The sequence below is a fragment of the Danio rerio genome, chromosome 4 (assembly GCF_049306965.1).
Source record: "Danio rerio strain Tuebingen ecotype United States chromosome 4, GRCz12tu, whole genome shotgun sequence".
Taxonomy (NCBI): Eukaryota; Metazoa; Chordata; class Actinopteri; order Cypriniformes; family Danionidae; genus Danio; species Danio rerio.
The window spans coordinates 66,005,001-66,022,828 of NC_133179.1; the positions used below are offsets into that span (position 1 = coordinate 66,005,001).

At 34.8% G+C, this 17,828-nt stretch overlaps 1 protein-coding gene and 2 long non-coding RNA genes across 11 annotated transcripts in view; 1 reads left to right on the plus strand and 2 right to left on the minus strand.

Moving 5' to 3' along the window:
* Positions 1–7,663: 7,663 nt before the first annotated feature.
* Positions 7,664–17,828, plus strand: part of LOC137491011 (uncharacterized) — a 171,866-nt gene continuing 161,701 nt past the window's right edge. For 4 of the 8 annotated variants that reach the window (XR_012402451.1, XR_012402456.1, XR_011011007.2 and 1 more), the window contains exon 1: positions 7,664–7,913. Coding sequence is in view for 1 of the 8 variants with exons in the window: in XM_073948092.1 (XP_073804193.1) it covers positions 7,884–7,913 (30 nt within the window). In the remaining 7 variants the exon portion in view is untranslated. The remainder of the gene's footprint in view (positions 7,914–17,828) is intronic. The other 4 variants (XR_012402453.1, XR_012402454.1, XR_012402455.1 and 1 more) reach the window with 1 other exon arrangement.
* On the minus strand, positions 11,498–13,556 carry LOC141381866 (uncharacterized). Its single transcript, XR_012402716.1, has 3 exons — positions 13,467–13,556; positions 12,975–13,062; positions 11,498–11,636 (listed from the first exon to the last, which is right to left on the minus strand). It is a non-coding gene; the product is annotated as an uncharacterized lncRNA (long non-coding RNA).
* Positions 14,926–17,550, minus strand: LOC101883646 (uncharacterized). 2 transcript variants are annotated; one of them, XR_012402703.1, is made up of 6 exons: positions 17,520–17,550; positions 16,820–16,869; positions 15,849–15,956; positions 15,499–15,629; positions 15,324–15,370; positions 14,926–15,009 (listed from the first exon to the last, which is right to left on the minus strand). It is a non-coding gene; the product is annotated as an uncharacterized lncRNA (long non-coding RNA). The 2 variants fall into 2 exon arrangements; XR_011010989.2 differs by lacking the exon at positions 14,926–15,009 and adding an exon at positions 15,134–15,194.

A 17,828-nucleotide genomic window follows, 5' to 3' on the forward strand; every position in this document is an offset into this window, starting at 1 on the left:
AGCATGTTTACGTATGTCACTGGATTATAAAGTTCCTCTCCTGCATTATTGTTTAGTGAATGAATAATTCCACTTTGGCCATTTTTCTGTTCTAGACTAATAAAGCTTAGAAGGAGCCTCCATTTGTGTGATGTTTATTAAACCTGAATGAATGAATGCTCCTTGTGCTTTCACTACTCAAAGATCAGCCAGCAAATCTGTGTTTGATTTCCGGGTTTCAGATTGATCACTGCTTGTAGCTGCTGTTGTGTTAAACAGGTCTGTTAGTTCATCCTCTCATTTCTTCATGGATTCAGGAACTCCTTTAGTGACATTAAAAGTGTTTTCTTGGCATAATTGTTTAATGTAAATCTTGCCACAATCCCACCATTGCTGCAGTGAAGAATAAAGATGTTTTTCTTCTTTAAAATTCCCAAAAATAAAGAAAAGATTTCAATAAATGTCTCATCTTTTAAAAGGGACGTATGAAAATGCCAATAGGCACTCCTAATCTCCACAGAATTAAAAATTATAGCACAAATAACAGAAGAGTGATCTGAAAACACAACAGGAATTATTGTACAATCTTTGACACAATCTGCTTGAAAATGAAACATGTAAAATCTATCAAGCCTTGCCATTGAAATAAAATGATTCTTACTATGTGCCCAAGTGTGCTGTCTATTTTCATGATGATCATTCCTCCACACATCGCATAAAACAAACACTCTTACTCATTGTGGAAGCACTTTTAGTGAAGCAGGATGTGTTTCTGAGTGATTTGGATCTCTCTTCTCATTCTCTGTGCTGTTCAAATGAAAAACTCTTCTGATTTGATATCTTTAAGGACAGCACTAAAAGAATTGGAGAAGTCTATTCTTTCATCTGCTTTTGTAGAAGCGTAAATATTTATAAAGTCATTAAAATATTCTCAAGTTTTGCTTTAATTTGTAATAAACGTCCTTTGACTATTTCTTTCTCTCCACATAGAATTGGTGAAAACTGCTGTGAAAGCAATAGAGCTCCTCCTCCACTATTAGAGGACATGTGACTCATGAACACTTGAGCATCTCATTCTGTTCTCCAGTCTATTTCATTAAATAAAGCACTCTGAGACTCTTGAATGAAGGTCACATCAATACGTTTCATCTTTATAAACTCAGACAGACACATTCTCTTCTGACTGTTTCTAGCAGCATTCAAGTGTAGAGCTCCAATCTTAATGTCTCTCATAAATGATAGAAACAGTCAAAAACAGAAGAAGCTATCACACCATGTCCTGTTCTTCATCTTCACGCATTTGTTTTCTCATTTTTCTCATGGATTTTCTAAGACGGTACACGTCCTGATCACAGAAAGCTCCTTCCTTCATGCACCTCTTTACATCTCTTATAAGAGCAGATGGATCTGGACAATAGTCTTCAGCTTCAGTCTCTTTGTTTCTCTTGAAAGCTGAGTTAGTTGTTCAGTGTTGTACACCACTGGCTGCTCTTCATCCTCATTTAGTGATGAAGAAAAGAGCAGCCTGAATCATTGGAGTCTGAAGAATCGCTGTCCATGTCTGAAACTGCACTTTCAGTCTCGCTCTTGTCTTCTTTGGCCTGTGTTATTGTCGTCTTACCTCTGCCTTTTCTCCTCTTTATTGCAGCTTTGAAAAATACCTCAGTTTGCATTTCCGCTTCATTTCCAGCCTCGTTGCTTTTTCCAGTGACTGCTATATTTTCTGTCAATACTGGTGTAACACTGTGACCATTCATGCCATCTATCTCAGAATTAACTGAAGCAGGTACAACAGAAGACCCTGCAACAATTTCAGCCAAAGTCAATGTATTTGATTCAGACTCTACTGCCACCTCAGAGACTGGAGCATCAGCAGAAGATGCCACAGTCTCTGCAGCAGGTGTAATGTCAGAAACAGCACTCTGAGCAGTATCAACCGCATCAGGGCAAGCAGGGACCAAATGACCAAATTTTCCACAGCCAAAACATTTCATTACACTGCAAAAAAATGCTTTTCTTACTTAGATATTTTGTCTTGTTTCTAGTCCAAATATATAAAAATTCCTAAATCAATAAGCATTTTTTAGACAAGCAAAACATATTGTCTTGTTTTGAGAAATAATATGCCAATATTAAGTGACTTTTTCCTTAAAACAAGCAAAATAATCTGCCAATGGGGTAAGCAAAATAATCTTACGTCAAAAGAAAAAACAAGATTAATTTGCTTACCCCATTGGCAGATCATTTTACTTGTTTTGAGGAAAAACTCACTTAATATTGGCATATTATTTCTCAAAACAAGACAATATGTTTTGCTTGTCTAGAAAATGCTTCTTGATATAAAAAATTGTAGATATTTAGACTAGAATCAAGACAAAATATCTTAGCAAGAAAAGCATTTTTTGCAGTGTTGACTCTCTGAAGTAGCATAGATTGTGTAATTAAAGCCCTCTACTTCAACATTGAAGGACAGATACAACCCGTCTGTGTTGTCTTTTAACACCATTGTTATGATTTATGTTTTCTTTCTGTTTTTTTTCACCCTCCTCTCCGTTTGCTCAACCCTAGGTTTCTTATTGGTTTATTATTCTGTCCATCATCATTATGACGCTCTCCGGTTTCACCAATCCAAGGACGAGCCGCAAGTATTTAAAGCCCTGTCAGTCCAGTGTGTGGTGTGCGCCCTGCCTCGGCATACGCTTTGTGCTCCACGCAATTTGTTTGTGCAAATGCTTCGTCTATTTTGTGATCTCTCAGTTACTGTGATAATTCGAGTTGCTTGTTGAACTTTGTTGGCTTTAAGTAACATATGATGATGGTTGTGTGATTCTAAACTAAGATTTAACGGACTTATCCGGTTTGTTTTGTTTTAGTTTAGATTGATGTTTTGTTAGATTAGTTTGAGTGTTTTGCCACCCGTGTATTTTTGAGTTTTGTAGTTTGATTAGTTTAGTTCGGGTGTCGTACACACTGAAGATTTGTGTTTCTTTTTGACGCCTAGTTTAGACATTAGATTTAAGGATTGTTTTGTTTTGTTAATTTCTTTGATTTGGCTTTAACTCATTGTTCTTGTTTAAAGATAATAATTATAAATGTTTGTTTGTTAGTTTTTTCTCCCCCATTTATTATTGTTACATGTTTCAATTCAATTATTGAGTAAAAGCTTTAAATGAGAGTAACTGAACCTGGCCTCATTATTGATCTGTCGCACACATTACACTTGTCTCACTTAAATGTTACAGCATCCCACTTTAACATCATAAAACACGTAACACCATATAGATTTGTCTTTTAAAAGACACTACTTAATTTAGTTATAATCAACTTTTGTAACAGCCTTTTGTTGTTGGATGCTTTCAGACACGGCCATGGAATCAGTAAGCCCTGTTTTACTTGGTTTAAAGCAGACATGTGGTAAAGATCTAGAATAGACTTATGGCTGGTGTCTGATCGACTAGCTTCTTTTATTAATCGCTGTACTGTTTCTCATGCTCTGCTAACTGATCATGCGTGTATTGATCATGAAATATCAAAGGCTTCCTATCGCGTTTTTAGACCGCCAGACTATTGGAAACTAAAGACTTCCTTTTCACAATACTCTTCACACTGTTCAGGTGTTAAGCAAATAATTGACCAAATTAAATCTGACAACAGAAGGGAATTGAAGAGCTCTGCAATCATTCAGGACATAAATAATAGTGTATGTCTCTCCTCTCCTAGCGAACAGGACAAAGAGCAGTTATATACACTGAAGAAAGACCTTGATACTCCTAATGTGGAGACGGCCAAAGCTGCGTTCATAAGGTCAAGTGGCCTGAATTTGGAGAAAATATTTCAACCTATTTTCCTTAATTCAGAAAAGAGAAAAGGTGAGCAGAAAAGCATATCAACCCTTGATTTTAGTGGTCACCTCATCTCAGATGAAGGAACAATATTAAAGTTTGTACATGACTTTTCCTAGTCTTACTTCTTCCTTTCAGCCAGAATGCTCTGATCAATTCTTCTGTAATGTTTAGTCATTTATTCCAACCCTTAGTGACGATCATCATGATGTTTGAGAGAGTGTGATAACTGTAGCGAAATTGGACACTATAATTACAGTAAACCCCTTTAATAAATCATATAAGGCCAGGACCAGATGGTTTGCCATTTGAACTGTATAGGCTGTTTTGTGATGTTGAATATGTTTAAAGACTGCTCAGATAGAGGAGGATTAGCTGAATCAATTAAGCAAGGCATAATCACACTGATCCCTAAACCAAATAAGGAGAAACCTTTTCTTGATGACTGGCGTCCCGTAACTCTGCTTAATTCTGATTATTAAATTCTCTCCGCAGTATATGCTAGAAGATTAAACACATTTCACTCTCACAATCAGGTTTCATGAAAGATCCACATGTTTCAATAATATCCGTCTTGTTTTAGACCTTTCAGATTGCTCAGAGTTGGTGAACGATGATGCTCTCATTTTGTGTTTAGACTTTTACAAGGCCTTCGCCGCTGTCGAGCATCCCTTCATGTAGGACGCTTTGAAGCATTTTGGCTTTGGTCAAGAGTGTGTGAGAACTGTTCAGACTCTGTGTAAAGACTTCACTAGTAATGTGTCTTTGCCTCATGGAGCTTCTCCACGTTTTGTCATTGGAAGAAGAATCAGACAAGGTTGTCCTGTTTCCCCTTTTCTGTTTCTGGTGGTTGCAGAGCTTCTTCATCTTTATGTGGTCGATTGCTCAAATGTTGAAGGTGTTCAAATAGTGCAGATGATGCATGTGTCTCTATACATAATGAAAACAAGTCCCTGAAATATCACAGGCATTACAATGATTGTCGAATGCTTCTGGCCTTTCTGTTAATCAGAAAAAAAAAACTGAAATGATGACAATTCTTCATTCTGATATCTCAGATGTTTGTGGAATTTAGGTCAAGCACACCATCACATATTGAGGTATTACACTTAATAAATGTTTTTCTGAAAGGATCAGAACTTTTCTAAATGTTTAAAGAAAGTCAAAACTGTGTTTATGAGTTGAAAAGATAAGATGATATAATTCATCAGAGTGAATGACATGAAATTAGGCATTATACATAAGATGGTTTTTGAGTGCTCCCTTGTGGTAAATAAATTGCAGGAGAATATTGTCCCTTTGCGCTTACCGTAGATTCACAGAGATCGGTGTGACTGTGAAAGGTAAGCGCAGCTCGTCTCTCTCTCTCGCAAACTAATTAAAAAGGGATGATATAAAAAATTTTATATAATTTCATCGAGCGAAACAGATGTGTATGTTGTTTAAATAATACACTAGTTCATGTTTTGATTTCCTAATGTTTATTTTTTTACGATTTAGATGATTTGTGTGTTGCTAGCTGAAGCATTACATTGCTAATGCATTTTAAAGTTGTATACAAGATCCCAACGAGAGAGTTTTTGTATTTTTCCCTTTTAGAGAGAGAGCTGAATGTTAATGCTGCACTTTCCTGCATTACATATCTTTGTTTTATCTCAGGTATGTTGTTTATCAATTTTTATATGTTATGTTTTTGAGTTTAAGAAAATGTACATTCACAGAGATTGGTGTGACTGTGAAAGAGAGAGAGCTGAATGTTAATGCTGCACTTTCCTGCATTACATATCTTTGTTTTATCTCAGTTTTATCTCAGACGGAGAGAATAAATCTGATTGAGTGCAATGGTGGATGGCTTCCTTTATTGTGTCCAAGACCTGAGTTATTATGGACGGGTGTGTTGCTGATGGGACACCCGTTACATTTAATTGCTGGTCTCAGAGGAACCTGACTATCCATGGACGTCTTCTACTTTCCAAAGCTGAAGGAATATCAAGGCTGGTCTATCCCGCTCTCTCTGCTTACAGTATATGTTAATCCCAAAATGTGTACAGTGATTGATAGGGTTATATTTCAGTTCATCTGGAAAAACAGGACAGAATATGTCAAAAGAAAATCAATAAGGTTTTCTAAAGGTGGACTCACTGTTCTTGATTTGACAATGGTTAAAATGAATTGGATGAAGCACTGCCTTTCCCAAAGTCATTCACTGGCTTTATATTACAAATCTCTTCCTTGACAAATGTGCTGGATTAAACTTTTTGCTTTCTGGTGACTCCAAATGTACTAAACTTCCCATTAAATGACCAACCTTTCATAAGCAATCATTAGAAGTGTGGATGTTACATGTCCATGTATTTATTATTTATTTATTTATGTTACTTTGTCGCCCTCTAGTGTTTTGTTGCTGTCTGTGTTTTGATTTTAAGTTGATTCCTCCGCACCTGCAGATCATTGACCGTTGGTGATTTAAGAGCTCGCGCTGCAGTGTTTCAGTGATGGGGATTTGAGCGGCCGTCCAGACGTGGAGTGCTGCTCCTTTTGTTTTCAGCCTTCGTTTATTCTGTTTTCTCCCCATGCTTTGTTTATATTTGGTTATTCAGTTAATAAAACCCCTAGACCGATCTGTTTGTGTTTTCCCTTAGTTGATGTTGTGACTGTTGTCGTAACATTAATTGGGGGCTCGTCCGGGATCTGAACTCGGGACCTCTCGCAATTGCCTTTAAACAGAACTTTTCTCCACACACCAGCATTCTGTGGAATAACCAGCAGGTGCTGCACAAAAACAAAAGTCTATGTAAAACAGATTGGCTTGACAAGGGGATTATTTGAGTTTCAGATTTACTGAGTAGCAGTGGTGAGATTTACACTCTTCAGGAAATGCTTTCCTCTTCAGGGACTGTGTTTTTGCATGATGATTATAACGTGATTGTGGAAAGCATCTCTAATAAACTGCTTTACTTAATGAAATCTCATCTGACTTATAACTCAAAGCAAACTCAAACACTGTGCTTGGTGGTGTCAGTATCTCAGATCAAAAGAGTAAAAACTTCCACATCAGGAAATGTCTCGTTCACAATAGCTGCTGTTTCCCCAAAGACATTCTGAAATGGAAACAATATTTCTCTTGACCTTTTATAGATGATATTTGGTCAACAAGTAATACCATTTACTCCCAAATAAGGTCAAATAAACTCATTTCAGAAGATTAGACAGGTGTTACCCCTGCTGTATATTTATTAATACATTTAATCAGACATTTCAGCACAATGCTCTTGCTGTAACACTGAGCCTGAAAGTCTTCTACAGCTCTTCTGTACTTGTACATTCTCTGAGGATTTCTGGAAACAGGTTTCAGGGTTGATTTCTGATTTATTTTACAGCATAATTAATTTTGAGGAGTGCATGATTCTTCTTCTGAGTTGTAAAACTGGCTATGATGCGCTCGATAATGCTCTGAAGTTGATCATTTAGCTTGGGAAGTTTCACAGACACAAGGCAAAGTCTCTTACTCCCTCCTTTAATTTGTTCTGTAGAGATTTACAAATATTTTATAATTTTTGACCTCAATTACAAGACACAAGAAAGCTTTAAAAAACTCTCTAATAATGAAGAAAATTTTCTGTACAGTCTAATCATTTAAATATATCATATATGTTCATTTCTCTTGTTTAATGTGTGTTCTGCATCTCTCAGTTTTGTATGACTGTTACATCTGTTATGTTATCATATAATCCTGTGTGCTTGTCAGTTATATGCTTCATAGTATCTCTGATGTTGGAGTTGGACTGATGTTTCTCTCTCCAGTACAGCAGGTGGCGGTGTGCAGCTCTGCTCTCTGACTCAGCACACAGGCAGAAGAAGAAGCGGTGTGTGTCGTGTTTACAGTCTGTCTCGCGTCCTGCGTTTACACTACTTCATGTAAAGTCCCGCATGTATCCTCCTGCATGTCGTGTGATTGAATGTGAACCCCCGCATGTCCTTTGGGCCCCGCATGTCTCTGTCTGCTGTGTTCAGAGTGTTTGTGCGGGTGTATTACTGAACTCCTGATGTGACGCAGTTGAGATGAAATCTGTGATCAGGAGTCGCTGTTCAGTGAATCAAAGTTCTCCAATATATTTCCTATGATCTTCAATATGATCATGTCTGCTGAATCCCGCATTTAAAACACGCTTTACAGCACCGCTCGACGCGGGTCGCTTGATTCCAGTGTCTGCGCGGTCATGGTCGCGTGCATGAGCGGCCAAGGGCGTTCCCTTCTTCTTCTTCTTCTTCTTATGGGGTTAATGGCGGTTGGCAGACCAACTTAAATGGTGCATTTCCGCCACCTACTGGATAGGAGTGTGGAGCGCATAATGTTGGAAAAAGCATGAGTACTAAAGATATATGATACGAATGGAGGGATGAGATTACCATAGGGAAGAGAGAACAGTAATAACAGTAGGAGGAGAGGAGAGAAAGAAAGAAAAAAAATACTAGTTAAAAATCATAGTAAATTTTATTTCCTTATTTTGCTAAGCTATTCTTAAATTCTATTAATCAATTTTGTTTCCTTTAAGTAATTAATTAATTGCATTATTATTTCAACTTGATTTGAACTGTTTCCTAATAGGGTCTGAAATGACAAATTTTTAATCCCATAAATACTTAATCCTTGAACTAACTGATATCTCTGATTGTCATATGCCACACATTCTGTAATTACATGTTCTAATGTTTCTATTTTCCCGCATTTATCACAACATCCTGTCTCGTGCTTCCCTATTCTGAACTTATACTGGTTTAGCAAACAATGACCAGCACGCAACCTAGTTATTACCACATCATTCCTTCTATTACCAAACTTATTTCTAGTACCACCCACACATCCTTGAATATTATGCATATGTCTGCCTTTTTCTCCATTATCCCACTCCCTTTGCCACATTCTACCTGTTTCTTTTGCAATTATGTTTTTTACCTCTGACTTACTTATTTTTATTTTTATTTCTATCTGAGTATGTTGTAATGCTTCCTTTGCAAGTTGGTCTGCCTCTTCATTACCTACTACTCCCATATGACCAGGAATCCACAAGAAGCTTACAAAAAGTCCACCCTGTCTGATTCTGAATAAATTTTGCATTATCTCATTCATTATGTCCTGTCTTGCCTTAGATGTTCCAGTAATTAAGTTGTTTAGTACTGACAGAGAATCGGAGCATATTACTGATCTTAATGGTTTCACGTCTTCTATCCAAGGGCGTTCCCGAGTAATTATTCCCTATATGGGGCGTCTGCAGACTTGGATCAGCTTTCCCCCCTGTTGTTCCTAATGCGTCCAGTCGAGGGGATGAAAGAAAGATACATGGCCAAATAAAACATTTGAAGTCAACGCTCCCAGATTATTAAATGTCCTGTTCATAAATATATATATTTTTTATTTAATTAGGCTAAATATGAACGCCAAGTTAATGTTTCAGAAAGCGAGTTATAAACTCACTACTAGATAATATGCAGAATTGATACACTCACCAAATAATTTCACATATGCAAAAGCCCAATTGCAAATTAATTTAGATTATATTAATTAGAAAAATTACAAACACTAATAGTTGAATAGTGTAACGGTTAATTGTAGCCTAGTTATACGTCTTCATATAGAGATATGGATTTTGTTGTATTGTTTATATATAAAGTTGCATTTTGAAAATAACAAAATTATAACCAAACAATACAGTGTGATATGGAGTAATGATGTGCTTTGATAAGAATGCAGTGGTATTGACTACCAGACAACGTTTAGACAAACAATTCCCTACTTTCTACAATTCCAAGGACCATTTACCTACCTGACAAACAAAACCCCAGACAACATTATTTTTTTTTAAAAAATTTTATTGACAACTATATCACTAGAGATTGCCAGTTTTCTTTAAATGAAGCTAAATCCTTGCGTCAAATTCTTGCTCACTGAAAAATAAACAAATAAAGTCATGTATAAATACTCTGCAAAAATCCTTTCCTCACTTAAGAGTTTCTGACTTGTTTCCAGACCGAGTATCTAAACATTCTGAATCCTCAGAAACAGTAAAGAATGGAAAATGAAAAGCAAAAAACATTTCATGCCATTTTATATATTATCTGGACCTATGCAGAACATAGCAATATATATATCCCAGACAGCACACATACGTTGGGCCGACGTCGTGCCGATTTTCAAAATTCCATCGGTGCGATGTCGCTCAGGGAGCGTTTGCTAATTGGCAAAATGTCGCCGCGACGTCGGCAAATGATCGGAAACGCTGTCCGGCCGATGTTAGGACGACGCAACCGGAAATACCGGCCGCTCCGCGGAGGCGCTGTTCTCAGGCGTTTTGCTCATACTTATGGACCACTAGCTGCTGCAGCTGCTTATTTATATTAAACACGACACCACACTCTCAATAACAATTGAAGATTTATTAATATTTTCACACACATACAAATAGATTAACATACTTTTATCACACATAACCATTTTACCACGTTTAAAACAAAACCAACAAGTTGTACTATAACCATGGCTGAACTACTGTGAAATAAAGATTTTAAATACAAAGTCCATTGCAGCATTTATATTAAGACCATAGGAATATTTACAAGTACTTCAAAACATGTACACTAAGGGTGACTATAGTTTACTATAGTAAAAACACAAATAACTTGTGTAACATGCTTATAATTTCTTAAATAGTGTTAAAGAAAATGCATGTTTCCAAGACTATAATTTTAAAATACAAGATAATACCAGTCATGTGTTCAGTATCCAAAAGACTTTCTTCAGGGAGTTACAATAATAAAAGAGTACACAAACACAAAATAAATACCAAGCAAACAATATTTACAGTAGTAAATAAAATCATACAAATTAAAATAATTGTCTGATAAAATCTTATTAAAGTCTGTAGTAAATTTTTTTTTACAATTTTTTTCTAAATGGCATTCAACAATTTGCAATCTCCTCTGAACTAATAACACATCAATAATATAAAATAACAATACTTTCTCAGAGATAACCAGTTTTTTTAAGCAAACTAATGCACAACACAAAACAGATTTTGTCATTTTATATATATATATATATATATATATATATATATATATATATATATATATATATATATATATATATATAAAATCCCTTAATTTCTGTTTAATGGAAATATTTTTAACACATTTCTAATGACAATTGTTTTAATAACTCATTTCTAATAACTGAGTAAATAATATTTGACTAGATATTCTTCAAGACAGTTCTATACAGCTTAAAGTGACATTTAAAGGCTTAACTAGGTTAATTAGCTTAACTAGGCAGGTTAGGGTAATTAGGCAAGTTATTGTATATCGATGGTTTGTTCTGTAGACAGTAAAAAAAAATTGCTTAAAGGGGCTGATAACATTGACCTTAAAATGTTTTTTAAAAAAATTCAAAACTGTTTTTATTCTAGCCGAAATAAGACTTTCTCCAGAAGAAAACATAACATTTTCTTGCTCTGACCTATATATATATATATATATATATATATATATATATATATATATATATATATATAACTGATTGTAAATTGTGTACAATGTTCCAAGAAAACAGACAAAATTAAAAGATATAACCTGTCATTTAGTTTTGTTTTATCTTGTGGAATGTTGCTTACACATAAAAGGGGATAAATAGGTGGAATAAAAAGTGTGTTGCCATCCTCGAAATTGTTCTTGTATGTTGTCTTCAACTTTAGTCTTCACAAGTGAGGCTGGCCCAAACCGGGACTGCAGTAGCCAAATCTAATCCTTGTTGTGGGAACCCTTAAATAAAGCAAGAAACCAAAAGGAGAAAGATTAGCATTGCAGCAGTTCATATTACCACAAATATATATTATTTGTTTTATGACATATAACTGGAGTATGTGTTATGCAAGTGCCTAGCTAAAATAATTAATTTAATTTTACCTTAAAGAGTATGTCTGAGCACTAATTTTCAGAAAAGCCATTTGAAAGTTAAATTCCTTGTGAAATCATAATGAATGTTTTTTTTTTTTTTGGTTTTTAGTATCATTGTGTTAGTATAAATCTGTATCTAAATATATGTCTAATCTTCAGATACCACATTACATGCAAATTAAACTAAGTTTCGTCAACTAAAATGTCACACTGTACACCACATTTAATATATCATAGCTAGGGCCAGGAGGAATCTGCAGATGTTTTTTTGCTATTTCTGCTGAAAATTTTGGTGGAAGTCTGCGGATTTCTGCGGAATTATTTTGGGATTATCATAACTTAAACCTTAATATATGAAATAAAAAAAATAATTTATTTAAGTTTTATTTAATGTTTAAAATGCAAATCCAATTAGATTCACTTTATTTGGTAAATAAAGCAAGTTTTTTATATAACATATCTAGTAAGACAGAAAATATTACTGTACAAACCTCATTGTACATAAATCAGACGAACATTTTAACATTAGTCAATAATATTACTGAAATTAATTTAAAAACTGAATAAATATAGATTTACACACATTTACTCAAGTAAATAAACAGAATTAATGATAGGCTAAACATCTGCGGAGTTCTGCAAAAATTCCGGGTCGGCCTAATCATAGCTTTATTTCTGCTACAAAAACAATTATATGCAGGCTATAGAGGAGGATATATAAAGAAATTATATATTCAACTCTCTAATTAAATGCACCTGATGCAGCTAATCGAGTCTTTTAGGCTTATTTGAAAACTTAAATGACGTGTTGGACCACAGTTGGACAACGCTCAGTGAGAATACTTTTTTGCACAAATTCTTTTTGTTCTAAAGAAACATGTCTGATTGCTAGCAATCATCAAAGAGCAAACTTTTTTGTTTTTCAAATAAATACTATGCTCTTAAAAATAAACTTTTCATACATCAAGAATACTATTTAAAATGTTTTATATTTAAAAAAACAGCTAGAGGACAGAATCAGTACATTGGAATACTATTTTTTCAGAAGGATCATGTGACACTATTAATTATATACACTGTATTAAATTCACAGTATTACTGCTTGACTGTATTAATTAAATAAAGCTGACACTATCAGAAGAGAATTTACCATACCAACCTAAAAGCTATGAAACAGTAGTGTATGTTTAAGATGTTACTTACTAGTCCTATTGTACTTTGGAGAGGTTGTCTGAAAGGAGGATCCCTTCAACTCAGCAGAATTCTCAGCAGACCATCAGCGTACACCAATCTAAGAATAAAATAAGCAATTTGTTAAAAACCAAAAATATATATATTTTATATTTCCAGGTTTATAGGAAAGAAGAAAGCTAAAGCAGATTTAAAATGCAGGAAAAAAATAAAACCTATTGACAATTTAATGGCACAACATACCCCAAACTAAGCACGCTCAAATGGTTAATTTACATAAATGACAAACTGCTGCACATTATACCAATATTAACTGTTAAGGATTCATTCATTCATTTTCTTTTGGGCGTAGTCCCTTTATTAATCTGGGGTCGCCACAGCGGAATGAAAGGCCAACTTATCCAGCATATGTTTTACGCAGCGGATGCCCTTTCAGCTGCAACCAATACACACTCGTTCACACACACTTATACACTATGGTCAATTTTAGCATACCCAATTCACCTATTTCTTTGGACTTGGGAAAACGGGAGCACCTGGAGGAAACCCATGCCAACACAGGGAGAGCATGCAAACTTCACACAGAAACGCCAACTGACCCAGCCGAAGCTCGAAGCAGCGACTTTCTTGCTGTGAGGCAAACGTGCTACCCTCAGCGCCACCGTGCTGCCCTGTTAGGGAATCAGATTAATATAAATGAATTGACATGTTTATTTAGTGTCTGACACATTAAATATTGCATTTTTAAATATTGTTTCATTTTAAGATTTATTTCAGAATTAACTATAGAACCTGGACATATCGTCACATTTTCATGCACAGAAGCATTTCCAAGAACATAGAAAAACAGAATAAAGGCCAACTGAAAAAATAAAAAATAAAAAAAACTCTGACTGAATGCTTTAAGTAACTGGCTAGGAATGGGCAGGTATAAGATTCTGAAGGTATAATCTTAGATAAAAATATCACAGTTTCACAGTATTGTGATTACTGCTCTGAAATGTGTTTTTTTTTATCTCTGTGTAAAAAACAGCTACTTTTTCCCCATTGAACACAATATGTTTTATTTTAAGAAACATTTAAAATATTTTGTAACAGTAAACATGCCAGGCTAAATAATAATTTAATAAAATAGTACTATCTTCATTAGACTCAAAAACACTGAGTTCTTGTGAAGGCATAATAAGCTATTTGTTTTTCAGATGTTTGCTTAATCGTGAGCTGACCAGTAGCTTTTGATGTGGAGGGTCTTTTGCTGCTGTAAATAATGTTGGACTATTTTTTTAAGTCTTTGATAACGCGCTAAAAACCATATACAATGCATCTGGAAAGTATTGATAGCGCTTCACTTTTTCCACATTTTTAATGTTTCAGTCTTATTGCAAAATGTATTAAATTCATTAATTTCCTCAAAATTCTACACACAATCCCCATAATGTGTGTTGACCCGATTTTAGTTAATCATTTACAAGTCAATATTGCCTATACGGATTGTAATTTAAAAAAAAATTAACATGTAAAATTGCAGTGTTAAATGCAATGCCATCAAACATTTTAGACGCACCAGTGCAAAAAGCTAGTCTAGAGCACTTGGAATGCTGGTGTAGTTCTAGTTAAATTCAGTTCAGTTAAAACTGTATATGCAGCCGGTCTCAAGTATAGGATTTAGTATTTAACTAATCTTAGAAACTAAACATTTACGAGTCTGTATTAGCCAGCTCATGTACTACAATGTAACATACTGTATATTGCCACCTTGATACTTAAGCTTTCTTTAAAATATTTTGTGTTCAACCGATTAATTAATTCTTTCATTTATTTTTTTCAATGCAATAGTATAGCTTACACTGGTGTATTTGTATGGACCCCCCAAAATAGCGAAGGCCACTTTCTGGCCAACCAAGTATAAACTTCTAGCCTAGCCACTGTGAACTACCTGTCTGTGCTGCTCCAGAACTCTTTGTCGGCTGCTTGTATGTCTGGATAGTCTTTTAACACTGACAAATACAGCCTCTGCACATCCTCACAACCAGGAGAACAGAATGACCTGAAAAATATAACCAACTGAAATCAGTTGAAATGTATTTTGTCTTGTGATGATGACACAAAAATAAATTATTTTTCACAAAGGATGTGCTGTTACCTATGAAACGGTCTATAATGAATGATCTTTTGATCCTGTTTCCTTGATGTCATTCACTCAGATGGTTTGGACATTTGATTGTATCTAAACTGTAATGAATTTAAGTTACAAAAACATTGATAGCAGGACCATTGATCTTGTAACTCATACAAATTGTTAAGTATTGAACAAGTCTGCAACCAAACTAGTCAAGTTAATAATACAAATCTCAACCTAACTATGATTAGTTGTCTTGTTTCTGCTGCCCAGACGGTCTCTCCACCTGCTGATAAAAAAGGAAAAAGTATGGTATTTTTACAACAATGAAACTGCAAACAACTTAACTATAAGGGGGTAAGCAGTGAGCATCTTTTATTATAAGCAATTTACTGAATACTTTGTCACTGGTATTACCTAAAAACCAAACGTCCCAAGTTTGGCTCATAGCTGTCCACACATCTGCCCAGTAGCTTGTGGTAATACTGAAGACACTGATCAGCTGGTCCAACTGAGTTTGGAGTTGAACTGCAATCAGGCATCCAATACTGCAAAGAAAGAGAAACTCACTTTTGGTTAACAAATAATGTAATCCCATCCATGCATTTCAAGTAATTGTGCAGTTAATTCTCTTATTGAATTTTCTGAGAGCTTATGAATATATTTTGTCTTCCCAAAATAGCATGTACTGAAACACAATATATTATATAAATATAATTTAATAAGAGCGTGACGTGGTGGCACAATAGGTAGTGCTGTCGCCTTACAGCAAGGATGCTGACTCGAGCCTCGGCTGGATCAGCTGGCATTTCTGTGTGGAGTTTGCAAATTCTCCCTGCGTTTGAGTGGGTTTTCTCTGGGTGCTCCGGTTTTGCCTACAAGTCCAAAGACATGGGGTACAGGTGAATTGGGTAGGCTAAATTGTCTGTAGTGTATGAGTGAGAATAAGCGTATATGGTTGTTTCCCAGTGATGGGTTGCAGCTGTAAGGGCATCCACTGCGTAAAACATATGCTGGATAAGTTGACAGTTCATTCCGCTGTGGTTACCCCAGATTAATAAAGGGACTAAGCAGAAAAGAAAATTAATGAATGAATTTAATAAGAGTTAAACTGATCTGTTAACATGTCTGTCAGGAGCTGATCTACCTTATAATTAATTTTTTGCTTAATTTTTTTTAAAAGGGAAATCAATACCCACACATATACATATATATACACACACATATATATATAAAATGTATATAAAAATATAATATATATAAAAAATGGTTCCAGTAGTAACGCTCCTTAAAGTTAAACTACATATTCACATTCCTCATCTGTCTACTGTTACATTATACTAATTACTGTTACATACAGTGGCCGAGAGTGCAAAGAGAGTAATAAAACACAGACAAAAAAGACAGCTTTGTCACTTTTTCTATGCTATTTGTGAGATTGTGTATGTTGTCAAACTGATGAAAATGTTTTCTCAATTTACTTTAACATTTTTGTGTTTATGTTTTTATAACTTGCAGCCGTTGTTAAATTTAAAAGTATTTTAAACATGGATGGACATCTAAATGCATATAGGGCACATCTCAAAACATTATTAAATTTTTCCAGATAAATCAATTTTGAATTAAAACGTATATTAATCTCTAGACTTGCATCTCCCTGATCTTTTTAAAAGAACGGCCCCTCGTTTGCTCATCACTGTTTGACAAGTGTCTGGCAGTCCGTCAAAAATATACTTACATAAAAAGATGTTCATCAGCTACACGGCACTTAGGTTAAACTTTGACCTCCTTTTCAGATGATGTGGAAAACAAAACCAAAAGAAAGACAAAACAAAACGACATATCATGCCTGTACAAATCAAAATTTATTCATTTAGGGCTTAAATTGACTTGTTTGAGGATGAGTTAAGGTGTAAGGGATGGGTGAACGGTGTAAATATACATGTAATTCATAGCTATGATGTAAAGCTGAATTTTCAGCATCATTACTTAAGTCTTCAGTGTCACTTGATCTTTCAGAAATCTTTTTTAAAGATGTTGATTTAGTGCTTGAGGTTGAACTAATATAATGGTGATTATCAAATGGTGCTGATTTGCTGCTCAAGAAACATTTCTGATTGCTATCAATGCTAAAAACAGATGTGATGACAAATAATTTAGTGTAAACTTTTTTCTAAGATTTAATAAATCAATTAATCATAAAAAAACAAAATGAAAATAACAAATATTACTTCATTAGCAGCAAATCTGCATATTTATTAAGTTCTGAAGAATCATGTGATTTGAAATTTAACACCACTCACATGTTTCAATGTCAAAACTTTCTTAAAATAACTGCAATAAAGACAAGTAACAGATGCATAATATATAGACATGTAATATGTGCATTATGATGTGCAATGGAAATTCATATGAATTAATCCTCTGCTTAAAGTTACCTGTCTTTTCTGCATCTCTGTGATCAGCTCCCTTCAGAAATTTAGGAATCTTGTGTTATGTTTTCTGTAGCAGGGGGTTATTCTCTCACTCCTGAAACCACAGAACACTTTTTTACTTAACATTTGTTTATGATAACGTTACTATGAAATATCAAAACACGATTGAACTTTTGATTCACGGTCCTTTACAGTACAATCCCAGATAGCACACGTACGTCGCGGAGACGTCTTTGAAAGATCGTAACATCTGCTAAACATCGCATTCGATCGAACGTTTTCATTTGTTAAGGAGCCGTCTTCTTGACCTCT